The 18,793-nt window shown below is 37.8% G+C and overlaps 3 protein-coding genes across 4 annotated transcripts in view; 2 read left to right on the top strand and 1 right to left on the bottom strand.

The window, feature by feature from the left end:
* Positions 1 to 1,799, bottom strand: part of LOC116298781 (gem-associated protein 5) — a 49,817-nt gene extending 48,018 nt beyond the window's left edge. For both annotated transcript variants that reach the window (XM_089038716.1, XM_089038715.1), the window contains exons 1-3: positions 1,488 to 1,799; positions 787 to 841; positions 46 to 172 (exon numbers count right to left, since the gene is read on the bottom strand). In XM_089038716.1, coding sequence (XP_088894842.1) covers positions 46 to 172; positions 787 to 841; positions 1,488 to 1,799 — 494 coding nt within the window. The remainder of the gene's footprint in view (positions 1 to 45; positions 173 to 786; positions 842 to 1,487) is intronic.
* Positions 1,800 to 1,860: 61 nt separating this feature from the next.
* On the top strand, positions 1,861 to 6,865 carry LOC116298786 (uncharacterized). Its single transcript, XM_031707340.2, has 7 exons — positions 1,861 to 1,906; positions 2,042 to 2,078; positions 2,204 to 2,351; positions 2,565 to 2,630; positions 2,947 to 3,024; positions 4,074 to 4,143; positions 4,454 to 6,865. Exons 1-7 carry the CDS (start codon positions 1,879 to 1,881, stop codon positions 4,672 to 4,674), a joined length of 648 nt encoding a protein of 215 aa, XP_031563200.1. The 5' UTR covers positions 1,861 to 1,878; the 3' UTR covers positions 4,675 to 6,865.
* Positions 6,866 to 7,979: 1,114 nt separating this feature from the next.
* On the top strand, positions 7,980 to 17,933 carry LOC116298785 (T-box transcription factor TBX20). Its single transcript, XM_031707339.2, has 7 exons — positions 7,980 to 8,363; positions 8,546 to 8,831; positions 12,862 to 13,135; positions 14,357 to 14,515; positions 15,044 to 15,120; positions 15,798 to 15,970; positions 16,881 to 17,933. The coding sequence occupies exons 1-7, from the start codon at positions 8,258 to 8,260 to the stop codon at positions 17,042 to 17,044; spliced, it is 1,239 nt and encodes a 412-aa protein (XP_031563199.2). The 5' UTR covers positions 7,980 to 8,257; the 3' UTR covers positions 17,045 to 17,933.
* The last annotated feature ends 860 nt before the right edge of the window (positions 17,934 to 18,793 follow it).

Genomic DNA, 18,793 nt, shown 5'->3' with positions numbered 1-18,793 from the left:
TATCGTTGTACAAATATGTACATGTACAGAAGTATGAAAACTCACCCCACAGCAGCATGTTGCTCAGATTGATGAGATGCAGATATACAGAATACATATTCTTGAACAGGGCAAGCACTGTATACTATGTTCTGGCTGTGTCTCCATGCAATAATAGTGCCTTTTTCATCAGCTATGTAAAAAAATACATCAAATAAAGTATTGTTGCCAAGGCAATGTCACTCTTTACAAAATACAGTACTACAGTCTTTATGTGTCTCTGTATGCTTTACATAGTTTATTCGTCACTTTTGTCTTATTTCTCATATCATAAAATGCCAATATGAACTACCATGTTGTTGGAACCTAGGGAAATCAACCTCCTCGGCTCATTCATTTCCTTGAAAATAAGTTTCTTTGTTTAAGTTGTATTCACATGTCTTCTCATGTGCAACCAAGTGCAACAGTTAAATAAAGCAAATGATACTCTAGGAAATGACACATGGTCTGAAATGGGAAAACATTACACCTGAGTGCGCCCGAGCCGAAGAGGTCTATAGACAATAGGCAATATAATAAGCTGTTTTAGTGGTCCAGTTTCCCAATTTGTACCCCACTACTAAAAACCAGCCCCCATCCCCCTGTGATATGCCTTTAAACCAACTATGATTCCCTGCTTATACTGACACTTTCTCTAGTTTAGGCAGCATGTCTGTATCTATAGTAGGTTTAATGTGTTTGAGGTTTGCTTGTATTGGATTGAGTTATAAATCAGTAAGCTGCACAATCATAAAAAATAAAGAATACCTGAGAAAATAAGATCACTCGCAGCATGTGACCAGCAGATGCATGTTATTTTGGCCTGAAGTTATAAAATAATTAAAACAATTAAACTTTCTATCCAATATACGTATGATAGATAACACAGTGTATTAAATGGGCTTCGAGCAGTCTCAAGTAATGTGTTCAGTATGTCTGATAATCCCCTGGGTGTAGCAATTGATTCCAGTCTATCAAGAGATTACAGAGATCTAGGGCAAATCTAATGGAGGTTAACTGGGTGACTTTGTAACCTTTTTCCCAACCCCTCCCCACCACCACTGCCACCCACACCCACACCAACACCAACTTCTTTTTGCCAACCAATTTCCTCAAAAATGTGGCAGGGGCTGTGAAGGGAGTGGGTAGCACCACCCCCTCCCTCCCCCCCCCCCCCCCCCCCCCCCCACTTTTTCCCCACACTAGTGTCATATTATTTTCCAATCTTACATTTATAGACCCCACTTTTTAGGGTCCTCTGCGGCCCCTGTGTGGGAAGTGGATATTAGCGCCTGCATCATAAATCCATTTATTCCTAGGAACAGCTCTCATATTCGATACTGGAAATCTTACAAGTCTTTGATGAACTCTCAACGTCAAACCAACGTATTTTTACAATGCGCACCAAAACATCTGTGAGCGTTTCACCAAGGAGGTTTCTCAAATAACTGGATAATTTCAACACTTACCTGGTGAACATTATGAGATACAGTTACTACCTTGGTCTCAATATCCCATATTTTGATCGTCTTATCGTCCGCTCCACTCACACAGAGATTAGATTGACCCTCGTGGGGACAAAACACGACTGCACTTGTGCGGTCTGAGTGCTCCGTAAATTGCCCCTTGAAACATGGCGGCTCTCGGCTAATATCTAATACATACACTCTCTTCTTAGCAACGAATGCGTACGCTCCGTTTAAGCTACAGTCAGCAGCAGAGCTACAGTACCAGTTCGGAGAAGGTGGAAGAACACAATTTATTCGCTTATCGTCCGCCATTTTGGAACTTCCCGCGTACAAGGACTGGGACGAGAGGTTTAAATTCACCGCGAGAGACTGGGTTGGCAAAGAATTCAATATGGCGGTGCGCACGTTCTGTACTTCAGGTATATAAGCTTGAATTTATTAAATTTCTCCCCTGTTTACCTTTATATCAAATAAATTTTTTTAAACACATTCAAGTTTTAATGCCTAAGACTATTTTAGAATTGTTTTATCAATCGATTTTTGTTTTCTTATAGTCGAAAATGCGCTCAAAGTTTTGCAGTTTCAGCTGAGGTAAGTTTGTGTTTGGGATCAAAAATGCGATGAACTCCGAAAATTATCCATCAGTGCCCTTATTTTACGCAAAGATAACCATTAAGCATTTCGTTTCATTCATTTACACAATTTTTTCTGTTCAGGAGTCTATCCCTCGTCTCTGGGCAAGTCTCAAGGATGCACACAGGGAGCCCACGGACGGCTAGTTTCTCTGTTACTCGAGCTGTTTGGGGTAAAACACAAGCAGAACTGGAACAAGAAAAAGGAATTCCTGAGCAGCCAACAAAAGAGGTGAACCAATATTTATTTAGCACAAAAAATGTTTTGTCAGCAGAGTTTCTTGAGAGGAGAAGGGGGGGGGGGGGGGGGGGGGAGATGTGTTGGCAAGAACAAAATTGCTCTGGGGGAGGTGGGGGAAGGAAAAGCAAAGAATGTATTGTTTTTAATATTTGGGCTTATCCTTTAGCATGATGCACAAGTTTATATATTTGATACAATTTTCAGAGAATCTATAATAGCCGGAGGGATATCAGATGTGGTCCTCGGAAGCTTAACCTCGTAGCTAGACAGGTATGCACTATTTTGATATGTGTGTACATCAGAATACAGTGTACCAATTTATAGTTTCAATTTGTACTTTTTCCTACTAAAAGAGAAGGATTTCAATTTCAAGGGTTTGAAGGAGATGAGCAGGGTATGGTGTAGAACATGGCTTTTTTAATCATAATCCATGAAAGGGTATAGATATTCTGCATTATCAGTTATTCTCTTGTATGGCTCTTGTAGCTCAGTCATTTTCATTCTTAGTTATTTTCCTTGTCATACTTTTCTGTAAAATATTTTAAAAACTAAATAGTTTCTTATACCTCAGGACTTTTATTTATAGATACGTGGCTTAGGTATCACTGAAGCTATTAAACAGATGGAATTTTCTCCAAAGAAAGCTGCTATAACAGTAAAAGAGGTTAGTGTCTCAGTACAGTACTTGCAATAAGCAGTGCATTTAGTTGCATTTTGTTTTGCTTAATGAGCCTTTAAAACTCTGGTCAACATGTTGAATGATGCCAGTCCATGTGACTGTCCCCTTAAATCAACCAGTTGTTCATTAATCAAAAGAAATTATTTAAGGGAAGGGTCATGTGACCTGTCACTACAAATGGCCCTTTACTGTGCATTAGAGTCTGACCACCATAATGACCACAACAAACAGCAACACATCAGCAATAGTAAGGATGCAACCTGTTAACTGATAGCCGGGGGTTTACACTGGTAATGTGCTGCCTAACACTATAGACCTCTTTGGCTCAGGCATAATGTTTTCCCATTTCAGACCACATATCACTCCGTAGAGTATCAGTTGCATGTGAGAAACCACATGAATATGGATGCCACTCAAACAAAGAATCTTATTCTCAAGTCAATGACGTGGTCTGAAATGGCAAAACATTATTCCTGAGCCAAAGAGGTCTATTGTACAAACCTGCTATAATATATATGGAATGTTGCTTTTTCATTTTCTTCTTTGCTTTAAAAACTTATTTCTGAGTTGTTTGGTTTTCCAAAAATCCATCATTTGAATTCATTTACATGTATAGAACAAAGATGTTTGTTTGCTATGGACTATATCAGGGCTTTCAGATTGTGTTGGAGTACAGTAGGTGGTCATAAGTCTGAAGTAGCTGGCTGTGGTTCTATAAAATGAACATTATAAAAGACATTTTATAGAAAAGAAAAAGTAGCTGGTGGTTAACTTTGAAGCAATCACCAGAGCTCTGCCGGCCACCATATTATTCTGAAAACCCTGCTATACAGAGGTTATTTACTGGCAGGAGGTCTTGATAGGGAAGAACTGTGCACAAGGTCTTGAGTTCTTGTCAAAATGCTGTCATCTCCAACAGCCAATCAGAAGGAACAATTTTTTTAGGATAACAGACTCGAAAAATATAGTCAGTGTTACTCTTACAAAACAAAGATGAATTATTGATTTTGTTTAATTATTTAATCAATTAATAGGTATTGGAAGAAACACAGAAAGCTGCGACTACAAGTCATAAACTTGAAGATAAGGCTAATCTGTGGGTTGGTATGTACAATATAGATTGGTTACATATAATAATGTTGCACACTTTGGTTGGTTCAAAGAATGTAGTCAATCTATATAACTTGTCATGCCGTCAGATGCAGTCATGCATAGTGACAGAAAATACTTAATTAAATTCTTATATATATTTTTATGAAGTCCATAGAAAATAATGCTAATGCAGACAGGATGCTTCTTTCTAAAATTCCAAAGAAAATTCCTAGTTTTGATCTGTAAATGGGTATTATTCAAGTCATAGCATACAGTAGCTTTGAATTGCACTGACAAGAGACTTGTTTGTCATCTTTTCTAGCTGAATCCTTTGTCGGCAAAGGTAGATATTACAAAAAGATCCGCATGCATGCCAGAGGCAGGTTTGGTATTGAAGAGAGAAAATACAGCCACTATTTTGTAGTACTTCAAGAGGGACCTAAACTAGGAAAGAACAAACGAAGAAGACTCAAACACATGACAGAACTAGAGGAAATACGAAGACACCCAAGATACATCAAGAATTCTCTGTCCTGGTGGTAGCTGTGCTCTTTCATGGTCAAGTACAGTATAGGTAGAGGGTAGGCATTCAAATGCTATGCAAGCAGATAATTATTCTACCAAAGTTTTTCTTTCTTTCTTTTTTGTTTTTTGTTTTTGTTTTTTTGTTGTTGTTTTTTTGTTGTTGTTTTTTTGTTGTTGTTTTTTTGTTGTTGTTTTTTGTTGTTGTTTTTTTGTTGCTGTTTTTTTTTTTTTGCTTAAGTAAACAAAGCCCCATTTTAAAGAAAATTGTGGCTTTCAAATACAACCGAATTGTGCCCGAGATCAGACAACTAATTCAAAACTACTTGTTTTCGAAGGTTTGCACAAATGTATAGACAATATGAATATCTATGTTCTTATTGTTTTGATTGATTGCTAAGCTGCTTTGAAAAATCCTGATAAGGGAGATTCCCTCTGGCCAACGTCTGGTTTCTGGTGTATTCTGGCACTCGTCCCACTTACTCCACAAAGTTAGCTTGATAAGGCGTGCTCATCCTAACAATTAAATATTTGGAACAGACTCTATCGCGGCATACTTCCTTTGATAACTTCACTGTGGTATTGAAGGAAAAAAATGTCAAATGTTCTGACTTTGCCTGAATTATTTAATAGAACGATATTTTTTTAGCCCTAAAATCGTGAGTCACATTGTTTATTGTATGATCTGACTGTTTGTTTGTTTTGTTTTGTTTTTCTTTGCTTTGTTTTGTTTTGTTTTGTTTTGTTTGTTTTTTATTTGAAAAGAAATGATCTTTTGTTTTTTCTTTCTGTACATGCGCAGTCAAGTATTCTTACCTATAGCGATATTTTCCAGTTCTATTAAACCCTAAAACAACCCTTGACAAGATAATTTTTCCTTATTCGAGAAAATATGCGTTTTTCACATCTTTTTATAAGGTGCCTATCGTGAACTTCTCATTTTAAGACTTTCTCAGATTTGCGAACCAAATTTTGGTTTAGTTCTGGCGCCAAAGCGCACTTCATCTGATGTGTCTTAAAACGAGTTAACTATTTTGCAGTTCGTAACAAAATGCGCACTTCATCGATTTAACCCTTTTTTGCCCTTATCCATTCGAAAATTCTACCAGAAACTTTCGTGCACAAGGAAAAACCACATTGTTCCGGCGCGTCAACCCCCCATCATCGTAAACAATATTTCTTCCACTCAATTTAAGACCCAGAAATATAATTCTATTTTTCTTTCCGGTAAGCGGTTAACGAGGGTATTTATATCTATCATAGGCTTTGTTCGATGGGTAGTTATTGACTGTACATGGACTGTCGATAAGAATGATAATAAGTACAGACGTCCATGCTCTAAATATTTGTTAAAGGGTCAAGATATCTGCGGCGATAATATGCTTTGACGATATGGAAAGGAATTGGTTTAGTATTAATGCGCTTGGGTAAAGACTAAATGCCGAAAGAATCAAGACACTTATTAGCTGTGCGGCCTTGAGGTTAATTTGCGCAGATAGGAAAACCAAGATGCGATCATCAATTCATCAAAAAAAAGAATGTTTGGATACTGCGCTTAATGCAAACGTCTGTCTGCTAAAATTGCGCGCAATTTTTATTAAGCTGACTATGGCTAAGATTAAAAATACAAACTGCTACCATGCTACTAAGCTCAGTCATACAAATTTCGTTTAAAAAAAGCTGACGTATGTCCGCATATTCTTCGCGTAACTATATGTTTGCTATGACTATGACTAAGACTGAAAATACAAACTGCTACTATTCGACTGCACGAAAGACAGTCATACAAATTGATTTTCCATGATCATCGAGGCTGTATTTGCGGCATATCTTGCGCGTGGTTTGTGTCAAACAAGAAGGGTTTACCGTTTGGCTTATCGGCATCATTATCATTAATCAATGTGGTTGTCAACACTTGTAGAAAATGCGTCTGCTCTGCGCAACTGATGTTACGCCAAAACCATGAGTTTTCGATGTGAATGGGAGGATAAGGAAGAGACATTCTTTCCAAATATGTCCATTGAGGATTAATTTTCTAATGGCATTTATTCTGTATCGTCCAGTTTCGTGTCACTTATTGGCCAGATTTCTTCTTCAAACTCCCAGACCCAGAGGTCATACTAATACAGAAACTACTTTTCGTAGCTTTTCACATAATTGTAAACGAATGTCATCGGTCGCTGATTGATGAATAAAATCCTTCAAATGCCTCGATTTTCGGGTCTTAGTAGGTTACTGCAGGAGTTTTACTTGAATTCCACGAGTGTTATCGAGTATAGGTTACCTTCGGTTTTGTCATTATAAACGAATCAATCTCTTCTCGCCTTGAAGTAAGAGATGCGAATCCAGACAGTCTATAATGTACTTTTAGTTAATTTATGACAGTCTGTAGTGTTCTGCCATGTGTTTATCGGAGCCCCTCGCCACTTCCGCCCGTTAAATTGCATATTGACTGACAAGTCTTGAAGGCATTGGAGGGACAGCAACGATTGATTTGTAAAAGAGATATGCAATATCCACGATTGACGTCCGTGGGAAAATCAAACTAAGGTAGATGTTCAGAGAACCAAAGTCTCAGTCGAGAATACTAGCTTCAGAAGAGCTCTTTCAATTAGGGTGTCAACAGGAGCGATAAAGTGAAGATAGGATGTTACAAAAGCTGGGTACCCAGTTTCTGGTTGTGACCAATAGGTAAGCAAGTTATTGATCTATAAAAGCACCATTTATAACTCTGTGTCTATCTTTAGGTACTCGCCCCATTCCACAAGTAACCACACACTGATCACGGTCTAGAGTTTACATTCTAAGAATCCTGAGAATTACAGGCGGAATAAGAACTCTAAACCCATCAAAGTATGGTCATAAGAAAACATTCTAATTGGTCTTGTTTTCGTTTTGATGATAGTTGTGATAAGCTTTCATTGATTCCCGACTTGATGAAAGCAATAATAAGTAATAAGATTACTGCTCTTGCCTCTACATCGGGTCTTATCGTCAATCATCTGCACTACCATCACGGATAGCTCTAGCTTGGAGCATAGAAACCTTTTGGTTATTTTTGGAGCCTAGCGTCTTTCCTTTGTTGCACCGCGGGTGATTATTCGTATCTTTCGTACCGTTGTACGTGAAAAACGAAAAATATTTCAATGATATTTGTCACGTGTTTATTAGCACGTCATATTTGAGATCGAGCGCTTTGATTGGTTGTTATCATCACATGACTAGTGGCTGTGATTTTCTAACTCGACTTGAACTATTTTGACCTATTTTGACCAGCGTTCGTGACGCGCTTTTTTTTAGAAAAAAAATCAAGGTACACAGATAAGGACATAAAAGGTTTCCAAGTGGGTTAAAGGCAATACCATAGTGAAGAATGCAACCCTTTGTCGACCGAGCTGATTTGAACAAGACCACTTTCACCGCGCGAATTTATTATTCGAATCATCCGATCTGCTCCTGATTGGCTGTCTTTGAATACTATCCATGACCCAATCATCAAAAGCTTTAATTGATGTTTAGAGCCTTAGCTGAAGAAACGATCAAGGCGTCTTGGGTGAGGTAGAATAGGAGATCTACCGTTAGGAACACCGCATCAAGCACAGAAATGGAAGGCACAAAGGGAAAAACCAAGAACGATTCTTCAGTGCCTCTTTCGTCTAAAGCTTCAGCATTCTCCATAGCATCATTGATGTCTTCTAACGGTGGCGAAGGTGAAGCTTGACAACATCCTATCTTTTTGAAATGTCAATCTGGAGCTTACCAGAGACCTTATATGTAAAATCTCAAGTCTGGTCCCTCTGTATTGGTGACACAGTGCATTGATAGTTTCCACATACTGATATGCCCCATTCCCTGTATAGCTTTAAATTTCTATTTTGTATTTTCTAAACAGGGTCAGACGCAGAAGAAACTCAAAATGAATGCTCAAACCCAGAAGAGGAAGAACTCGAAGAGTTTTCTTCGGCTTCTTCGCCCAAGAGATTTAAGCCATCGCAGCCCGGACAAGAATCTTATGGACCAGAAGAAAGCGAAAGTCAGACATCAGACTGTTTAGGGAAGTTTAAAATGTCTTCCTCGCCTGAGGAACTCAAGGACGTAAAGATTTCCCTTGAGGGTAGAGAGTTGTGGGAAAGGTTCAATGAATTAGGCACAGAGATGATCATAACCAAATCCGGCAGGTAAGAGCCTAGCTATTTTCAGAACAAGTTGTGGTTTGTTTTGCAAATTCAATTATTTTAGACAAAGTCGATGTCATCACTCCTTCACTTCATAGGAAACTCCATTTTTATCACAATGCCACATTTGCAATCGTTTGCCAGTTTAAACAAAACCGCGGATCGCCTAACTATCATGACTAATCGTGCCTCGAAATACGCTGTCAACTCATGTCGAGTTCTGTAAGTAGTATAAAGGGCTAAGGTGTTATGCAGCTGAAATAAGTTTGGCAAAAGTAAGGTCCGCAAATAAACAGGCAACCGATGGGACTGACGCACAACAAGGTGTTATTTCCTTGCGTTCATTAGCCACTCAGACGCTTTAAGCGTTAAGAAAACAATTAAATTGGTTTTGGAGTATGTGTAGATGAGACGAGACCTCAGTCATCCAATTCAGATTTACAGATTAAAAAGAACTTCTTTTGGCACGCAATCGTCCTTCGGCTTTCTTTCCAAGCATTTCTTTTGTCTCTACAGTATTCAACTCTAGGTAGGGTAATTCTTTGATTTTTGCGTTTAAATCCAATGATGAACGTACTGCGAATCGTTCAAAGGAGTCGCGTTCATTGTAACCTAGTTCTACATGAGCCATCCATGCTTCGGGCTTCTAAGCGGATTACACTTTCGTATAACTGGGTTTCAATCTTCTAAGTTTGATTCTTAACTCATCTCAAGTTTGCAAACTTAAGAATATTGAGCTAGAAAACCATTTAGAGAAGTAATTAATACTAGAAGGTTTGATTAGAATCTTTGATAAATGTTTATTCTTGAATTGGTGCGAACATGGAGCGCTATAATCTGTCGATTCTATCAATAAACTTGGCCATGGCTCAACTGGACGCGAATGAATCTTCCACGGAAACATCTTAATGTTGTAGTCCCTAATAAAGAGCTAGGTCACGAATTTTGTAGAATTTTTAACACGTATATTGAATTAAACTAAAAAGAGACTTATTAGTACTGAGGCAAATATCATAAACTTCTCGACGATAGGACGATAGAAAAAGGGTGCTGAAAAATACGAGACAGGAATTGTCAGTTCAACATTCCGAAAGAATGCTGCTTTGCGCTTTGGTTTGATAACTCAACACTGTTGGTCTTCGTAGGGAACAGAACATCTTTTCGCGATTATTCAAAGACCTAGTACGTCAGTTTGAAAGTATGATCCTAATCTGTTCGTAAGATGGAGTAAAGTCCCTTTTTAGGTGTTGTGTACTGTTAATGATTTCGAGGGAACAGGTCGAATGTAAAGTAGTGTTGATCAGCTTTTTGTAGCTAATTTAAGGTCACATTAACGCCAGTTTGGTTCCCACTGTGGGGTATAGAGATACAAGCTAACTAGAGGCTTGAACGCCCATGAAGAAAGCCATTAAACAGTACAAGTAACTGTGATTAACAACGAGGTGACCTATAATAAGGTTAGAGCTAGAAGTTGTTCTTTGATACTTCTAGTTGACGAATTGTTGGTGGTCGATAAGTAAGCACGCTAACGAATATCAACCATTACTATGTATAACCATGCAGAGACACTAGTACTGAAATATTCCTCTTTTACACTAGTAGTGCAAGTATTTCTGAAGTTTATCTAAAAACGTCTTTGTTTGTTGAACAGGAAAATCCAAGCGCTGTTTTCTTTCCGGGAAGTGTTTCCTTCATCTAGATTGTTTGTCAGCTTTTTCCACAATAATGAAACTTACCAGATACTTGTCTAAACCAAAACATTCCAGGTATCGTCAACTAATTCCAAACATGAACAATATACCAAATGTATCAAAAATAGAAAAACAGAACTACATTTAAAAGTCTCTCAGAAAGCTTGGAAGAGGCGCTAACTGATGTTCTATATGACGAAGTGCCTTTGGTTCAGTCTTATCACCTACCGCCCACTTTCCCAATTCTCAAAGGCTCTTTCAGGAAAATGCAGAGCAAAAGTTTGAAAGAATTGCTTTGAATAATTGATAATAAGTCGGAAATACTACAAATTATCTCTAAATTAACTAGATAAACTATTACCTTGGCATTCAACACAAACCCAGTGAATCAGATATGCACGTAAAGGATAAGAGGTACTCTATATTTTCGGGGGGTTTTTCCCCCACAGTCCCAGCGATTAAATATCGTTATTTTATGAAAAAGGTTCCTAAAACTTATTTATCTCAGTGTAGTGCTTTGAGGTACTATTAAGATGTTTGTAGACACAACAGAGCTTTGGTGCAGGTAAATGTCCTAAACATGCATATACGCAACAAAGTTCATTATTTTCACATGGATTCACACCATCAAGCAACTCAAGTCCAGAATTCCGGCAACACGTATAGTACGATATAGGCTTTTGATCGTTAAACATGTGTATAGCAATGATATCTGATTAATATGGTTTGTCATAGATTTAAGATGAAAATACATCATTGAAATCATGTGTACAAACAGTAGCTATCCTTGGCGTCTACTCAAGAACGATGTTCCTTTGCTGTAGACTTCAGAGATTCTTCAGGACTATTCTTTCTTCGTTGATTTACTTGTCTCAGTGATCAGTGAGGGTGTTTAAATGTTGGTTGCCAATGAGTTTATGACCAACTTTATGAGCTAAAGTATACAACTATAATCATTCTCAGGGTGCATTTCTGAGTTTAGCTTCTAGCCCTGCAATACCACTAGCCATGTACGATTAAAAATAGTAATAAACTTAAAACTTCAATCTTTGAGTTTTCTTATATTTCAGCAATTGGGTTAAAGTTTCAATTCCTAGTTTTAACATAATTTCTGATTATAAAGATCCTTCAACTCAAAATGTAGAAAATTCCTGAAAAACTAAGTCGAGGAAGGGTCAGTTTTTGGAAAAGGCTATACATGTAAAGACAACATCAGCTTACAAGTAGTATTAAGAGTATTGCAGTTCTTTGGATACCAACCTGATTGAAATACTTTTATATTAGTTAGTTCTAAGTCATGGAATTCTTATTTTGTATTTTATTCCACGGGTAGGTAGGTCTGCTTTCTCGAAGTAATTGATTTTTCTACCTTGTGACATCAATGCACTCGCTGTAAAAATCGAATGTAGAGCTGCTATGCACGGATATGTGAAGTTATTACAAGACCCTTACAAGGCAATCATTGCAATGAGCTGTTTGAAAGTCTACAGGTCCCTAAAAGTCAGGCGGTTAGAACATAGTTATCAGATCGTTATCTTCTTGCATTCTTCTTGACTCTGTAGGTATTTAAGTTCAACAGACAACAGTTTTTAGTGAGGTGTTTTCTATTAATGTTTCGACAATCCAATTGCCATCATCATTAGTAAAATAACTCTTGAAATGATTTTTATCATTTTGTCCGGCTTCCCGACAATGACACCTTGCATGAATTTGTTGGTATGATATTGAAAGTACTTTTCCCCAAGATAGATCATCAAAATTTCACTTCTCTCTCTCCCTTCTTGCAATTATTCGTCCAGGATGTTGGGCTTAATCTTTTCTTTGTGATCACGTTCCCACGGTGTCTTTACAAATCCAAAAAGGTTTTGTCTGACATTCATAATACTGCAGTATGGTGGCTGATGATTATTTCCCATATCCATATTATTTACGATTCCCTAATCTCCATGTAAACATTACTATAAGAGTGTCGACTTCTTTTTTTTTTTTTTTTTTCTTTTTCTTTTTTCTTTTTTTCTTGGCATGCAGTTAAACAATTCCCATTCAATTCCAAACCATTGTTCTCTATTGAATCCCCCATTTTCCCATTTTAATTTACGTTTTGATTTTTTTGATTGGTGATGTAACATCTTATCAATAAATTTGTTTTCTTCGCCACTTTTTTTAATTGATTAATTGGTCAGATGTAGTATAGTAGCAGAAGTTGATAGGCTTCAGCTCATTTAATTGTCCATTGTATTGTCCATTATCTTTATAAAATTCTCATCTCATTTCAATTCATTTTCTCATTTCCTATATTCACCTTTTTCCTGCTGTTTGTTTATTTCCCTGTTGATTTGTAGACGAATGTTCCCGACTTTACGAGTATCAGTAAGCGGTGTCCAACCTAAAGCTAACTATCTGGTGCTCATGGACATCGTGCCTGTTGATGACAAGAGATACCGATACGCCTATCACCGATCCACGTGGTTAGTAGCAGGCAAAGCAGACCCCCCTGCCCAGGTTCGTCTTTACATGCATCCTGACTCACCCTTTACGGGGGAACAGCTTCAAAAACAAATCGTTTCCTTCGAGAAAGTCAAGCTCACCAATAACAACACAGATCACAATGGACATGTAAGTTGACAAATTATTCAACTCCTCTGTAAAGTCGTCTTTCAATTATAATCAGACAAAGTTAAGCTTTTTTTTATTATTTTACATTGATTCTTTCTGGACTGGATGCCATCATATTTATAAACTGGTCATGCTCCCAATCCCCATACCCTCCCCCTTTTTTTCGCGGGAAGGGGAGAGGGAGAAGGAGTGGAAGTATCATCATCAATTACCCTTGTTCATCAACCTCAGTTATCATAAGACAACCGTCATTTCAAGTCCTGTCTGGGTGGCAAAGGGGATGGGCATAGCGCGTTATTTGGACGAAAATGCGCGAGGAAAGCTCTACATAGGTCGTGAGTGGGAATTTACTCTTTCAAATATTATGGGCAATGAATAAATTCAAATCGTAGAACGTGAGCCGTAAAGGTTCCGGCGGCAATGAACCTCTGTTCCGCCTTGGCGGATGACTGCCAGAAGTGAACACGATAATGATTAATTGGCAGGATTCAAAGCAAAGGAATTAATCTTTAAAAAACTTCCTCTGTTTGTATCTATTTTTGCACTAAGTATTGGCGCTACTTGTTGAGTATCAATAATGTGATTGGCTATTCCAAGCGGTCATACCTTGGGGTCAGCGGTCAATCAGATGAAAAGTGTTTTAATCAATCAAGACATTAATGGTCGTTAATAACAGATGATAGGACTGCTGTACTTTAGGGAGTACAACAAATATGTAAAATCAATAAAGGAGGTTTTGTTTCCCCCTAGGTTTTGTGCATGGTCGGGAGCCGCGTTGGTCGGTAGACGGTGGTCGAATAGGGTGGTCGACAAATACGGGGTCGTTACTTTTAGGCTACACTTTCCAATTAACTAACAAGTATATCAGTGTCGGTGCTTTTGAGAACGTTATTTAGAAGTTCTTCTTCTCCAGTATATTCTGACATAAGAGAACATGCATGCCTATATACTGTCGCAATAATGACCATGACCTCTTGACGGTGTGCTCGTCCAACTCATTACCATAAGGGAATTAAAATTTCTAAATATTTTTATTTCTACTTTAGCCCTAAGCAACATAAAAAAAACCTTTTAAAAAATGCCGTTTTACCCCATCCCTCAAAAGATGTATTTGTTATCAATTAATTCCCAAACCTTATCCTTATCCCTACGTTGTCCGCTGGTTCCTACGCATTTATTTGATCTAACTTGCTTCGTTTTGCCTTCATTGACTCTTTCCAGTTGGTTTTGAACTCAATGCACAAGTACGTTCCTCGCGTTCACATCATAAAGAAACGAGATCACACCGCGTCAGTCATCAACCTCAACTCAGAAGAAATGAAAACCTTCACTTTTGCGCAGACGACATTCTTAGCTGTAACTGCTTACCAAAATCAACTTGTAAGTAGAGAAAGGTATAGTTTTATATTGGCTTAGTTTGGTCGTAGAAAAGAGGCGAGCTTATTTTAAGAAAACAACTTTTCCCCCTTTTTTAAAAACGGAAAGTTCGCAAGGATGCTTTACATCGCGAACAAAGGGAAGCAATATCTGATACAACGAGAAACGACGAAGAAGTGTTGTATTCGTATAGCTAGACTTGGCTAGAAACTTCAATCAAGACGCCGTAATTTCTGCGTTTTAATTTTTGCCAAGTGTCGATGTGTAAACTTGTTTTTGAGATTGGAATACTAGAATACCGATGACAAAACTTTACTCTCTGTTTTTTGGGTATGTGGAAGGCGCACGCGCGTAACTCGTACTGAATTCCTGAACAGTAAAAGATTTGGAGCTCTAATTCTGTGAATTTGTTTTTTTCTTTTGGCTTTTAATCAGAAAATTATGATCCTCAAATAGAAAATCAGACTTATTATTTATGGTTATTGTTGTGGTTTTATATGATGTTGAAGGTTTTTTTATATATATTTCTAGATTACAAGATTAAAAATCGATAGTAACCCTTTTGCGAAAGGATTTAGGGATACACTACGAATATTACCGATACAAAGGTACTGTTACTTACTGCTTTATCTTGATATGTTCCTCTATACACTTATTTTGCAGTCTATCGATGAGCATACTCTATTCCATTCATATTTAATAACCCTTTTTGGGACAGCATTTTTATCTCACACTTTTGCCAGTGAGACGCCCTCGCTCGCTCAAACCACAGTGGCCATGTCTTACGCTTAGTGCATGGATTCAATCTCTGCACATTACTGCGGACAGCAAAATCTAATAGACCCCTTGCACTGAGTTCTGGGTGTCAAAACAATGGATTTTTTTGCATAAGAAAAGACGGCCTATTGTTTTGTCCCCCAGAACAATTCCTCTAGAAAATCAGTGCAAGGGGTCTACAAGGATAACGGTTTGTAAACCAAGTTGCATAATATTTATAGTGCACAGAATGATAAAATATAGGCTAATAGATAAGGATAAGCATCTTAAGCACACCAAATATCTTTTTCCTTGAATTTGAAAACATAATTTCAGAAAGCTAAAGCTATGGATTGTCCCCTTGAGGTCTTATTTTGTTTTTGTCGTTTTCCAACACATATAATTTGACAATTTTTCTTAAAGCAAAATAAAAATAATGACCCGATTCATCTAATATGGCAGTAATATGGGCCGAGCTGCTGAAAATTCACCTTGTACTTTAATGACTGTTTTTTCCCCTCTGTTATAGGCATCCTTATAGCCTTCAGCCTGTCTTACGTAGCCCAGTATACGTACCAATAGCTTCGCCAACATTTATATCATCACACAGCTCCCTACATAACAATATACCAAACTGTTCAAAGGGAGAGTCTGAAAGATCATCTTGTCCAGCTTGCAATACTGGCTCGATAATACATGACGGTAAACGTTTCATATTTATTTGTGCTCTATTTGTGTTTATGTAGTCTAACTTTAATCTGAGACTACCAACAGCTTTGTGCTACGCCTGGTAGATGGCAAAACCTGCGCAAATCTTTCGGTTTAGATAGAGTCTTTTTGTTAGCTTTAGATCATGCCAACATTTTGTGGTCACATAAATTTGGAACTTTCTTTTTGCGCCACTTTTTTCTCAGTGTGACTAAGAAAATGCCTTATCAAAGAAACTTGTTACTCAGGACTCGCAGCAAGAATAAACCTAGACATGAAAAAATGTGTAGATGTTTCTAAAGTTCATAGTTTTGTAGTTAAAAAAAGGACAAAAAAAGATCATATCAGCTCAATTAGATAAAAGACCATATTAGCGTTTTTTTTTTACAATTATGTTACCAAACGACCCTCAACTATTTGAAATGAACATTACAAGCACACCACGGATCATGCTATTATGACGACTGCTTCAATAACTTGTTTTGATTTCTTACGATATGCGGTTTCTGTGGTGAAGTGTTTTGGTATAGATTAGTTTGTGTTTCCCTTTATACATCACCTCCTTGAGGCATAACAAGTAGTCTAATTTGTTGCGCGGGGGATAAAGGATACCCTCCATAAACGAAACTGTATGAGAAACAATATAGAAGTATTTATTTTCAAAATCCATTTTCGCGAGCGCACCTTTTTTATCAAGCTATTTTTTACTCATCTTATCTGTTTGGTCCGGCATCGTTGACTCGCACGGACCTGTCCTGTCATCAGATTAGATCTTGGTTCCAATTTTTCTTGCTGAACAGTTCTATACCTCATACAGGCTCATGAGGTTCACTGAATTTTGGCGCAGTTTTGTCCCCTGCCTTATAATAATAATGATAATGGTTTTCCTTTTTTTCTACTGCAGGTTCTCTCTTTCCTGCTTCATCTACTTCGTCGATAGGAGTGACACCCTGTTCTCAGCATAGCCTTATACAGTATTCATATCCTACTAATCTTCCCTATAGTCAACAATTCCGCAAACCTCATTCACCACTCTCTCCACAGTTCTGCTCGCAAATGCCTCACTGATGATGAGTCCATCTGGATCATTAAAGGATTTGTTTTGTAAAATTTGGACCTTTCACTGTCAACAGACTAAGAGTAATGCGTCGGGAGTTTTAGACCTGTACCTTGGATTGTGACACCGTAGATAAGGAATAGACTAGGACGTCTTCTGCTAATTTGCGCTCTCGTCACTCACCTTGTTCTGCACTGAAAGGATTCACCTCGATCCAAGAAAGGTCTTACAAAGTCCTTTCATTTCCCCGTTATATCAAAAGAACAAAATCTGGAAAACAAACCTTGCTCAGTGCGACACTCATAAATCGCCTCATTCTGCACGCAAAGGATTCACCTCCAACAAAGGCCCCGCAGTTAAAGTCCTTTCATTTTGGTCGTATCAAAAGAAACAAGATCTGGAAAACAAACCTTGCACAATGCGTCACTCTCACATTAAACTTAATCACTTTATTCTGCACTGATATAATTTTTGAGTATTTGACGAACTGAACTGCTGAGTTCATTATACTCTTGCGCACGGACACCAAGACAAAACCTGCCCACTTACATTACTGTTCCTCTTTTCAATATGGAGGAAGGTTCGTTGGAAAATTGTCCTCTCCTTCTCCGTACTTTTCACGGCGAACACCAAAATACTGATAATAAGAAGTCCATCCATCTTAATAAAAAAGAGACATCTTAACACAGGTTCTGGAAAAGGTCCCACGCGGGCTCAATTTGTTAGAGATTTGAAGGCGTCAACACAATTGCAGGCAGCCTATCCGTTCTGTAGCAGTCAATTTTATTGAAAGGCTTAAAAAAGCGTCATAATTTATTTCTATATATTGTAAATAGAGAATATTTTTTTATAAAAAAGTATAATTAATATATGTGTAAATTAAAAACCATGCCTCGATCAGATCTTCGACATCCTGTCTTTTGGTTTTCATCCTAAACATCCATGCACTGACGTTTTCTTCACGTTTAAGACATTCGTTAATGTTACTCAATCTTTTACAATTTGTTTTCCATATTTGCAGTCCGTGTCATTGATCCTTCCGCAATAATATATATATTGAACTTTTTCGTATATATCTACTTCTGTTAATGATTTCACTAATGTGAGGCAAAGGGACTTAAGATGTCCTTATATTTCACCTTTGAATTTTTTGAGCAACACTTGCTAGTTTATCTAGTACCCTTGAAGAGTTCCGGCATGTTACCCTACGGGCGTAGAGAAGTTAAAAGGAGACTCTGCTCGCAGGGTACCGGCATGTTAGCTCAGGTATACAAACTCGGATATCGCGAAGTAAAAGAAAAGATAACGGAGCACTTGTTGAGAGTAAATCTCAACGAGAGACTACTCGTTAATGCGCAACTCCTTTAAATACTCATTTACTGACTCAATATGATTCCAAAGTGAAATTTCTATTGCCATTACCAGGTCCAATTCCAAGTTGTCACTCCTGTATAATAAAGTGCATTTTTCAATAGTTATGACTGTATAACTGCAATATTATTTTTACTTAAGCAAAAAAGTGCTACTTTTTGGTGCCCCGCCGTAGCGTGCACTCATAACTTCCAAGACAGTCTCGCCTCAGTTTTTCTGTCTCGTGACTCCATTACACTTGAACATCTCGAACGCTTTCACTTCCAGAGTGACCCTTTCTAACTTAATCTCGATTTTAGCACGGGTGGCCGTCATTGCTGTCTGTGTGGGCCTCATTTTTTGCATAGATTCAAGGTCTTTTTTGGTGTCGACATTCAAAATTTGACTTG

Source organism: Actinia tenebrosa, unplaced genomic scaffold (genome assembly GCF_029948245.1).
Source record: "Actinia tenebrosa isolate PJP-AT-01 unplaced genomic scaffold, QUT_ActTen_1.0 PGA_scaffold6__47_contigs__length_16458017, whole genome shotgun sequence".
Taxonomy (NCBI): Eukaryota; Metazoa; Cnidaria; class Anthozoa; order Actiniaria; family Actiniidae; genus Actinia; species Actinia tenebrosa.
This window is presented reverse-complemented; position numbering and strand designations above follow the sequence as displayed.

Bases quoted from the DNA above. Each gene is read 5' to 3' on its own strand.
- LOC116298785 (XM_031707339.2), top strand. From the start codon at position 8,258: ATGGAAGGCACAAAGGGAAAAACCAAGAACGATTCTTCAGTGCCTCTT. The intron at 14,516-15,043 runs GTAAGTAGAGAA...ATATATTTCTAG, and splicing joins CTGCTTACCAAAATCAACTT to ATTACAAGATTAAAAATCGA. The intron at 15,971-16,880 runs GTAAACGTTTCA...TTTCTACTGCAG, and splicing joins TGGCTCGATAATACATGACG to GTTCTCTCTTTCCTGCTTCA.
- LOC116298786 (XM_031707340.2), top strand. From the start codon at position 1,879: ATGGCGGTGCGCACGTTCTGTACTTCAG. The intron at 2,079-2,203 runs GTAAGTTTGTGT...TTTTCTGTTCAG, and splicing joins GTTTTGCAGTTTCAGCTGAG to GAGTCTATCCCTCGTCTCTG. The intron at 3,025-4,073 runs GTTAGTGTCTCA...ATCAATTAATAG, and splicing joins CTGCTATAACAGTAAAAGAG to GTATTGGAAGAAACACAGAA.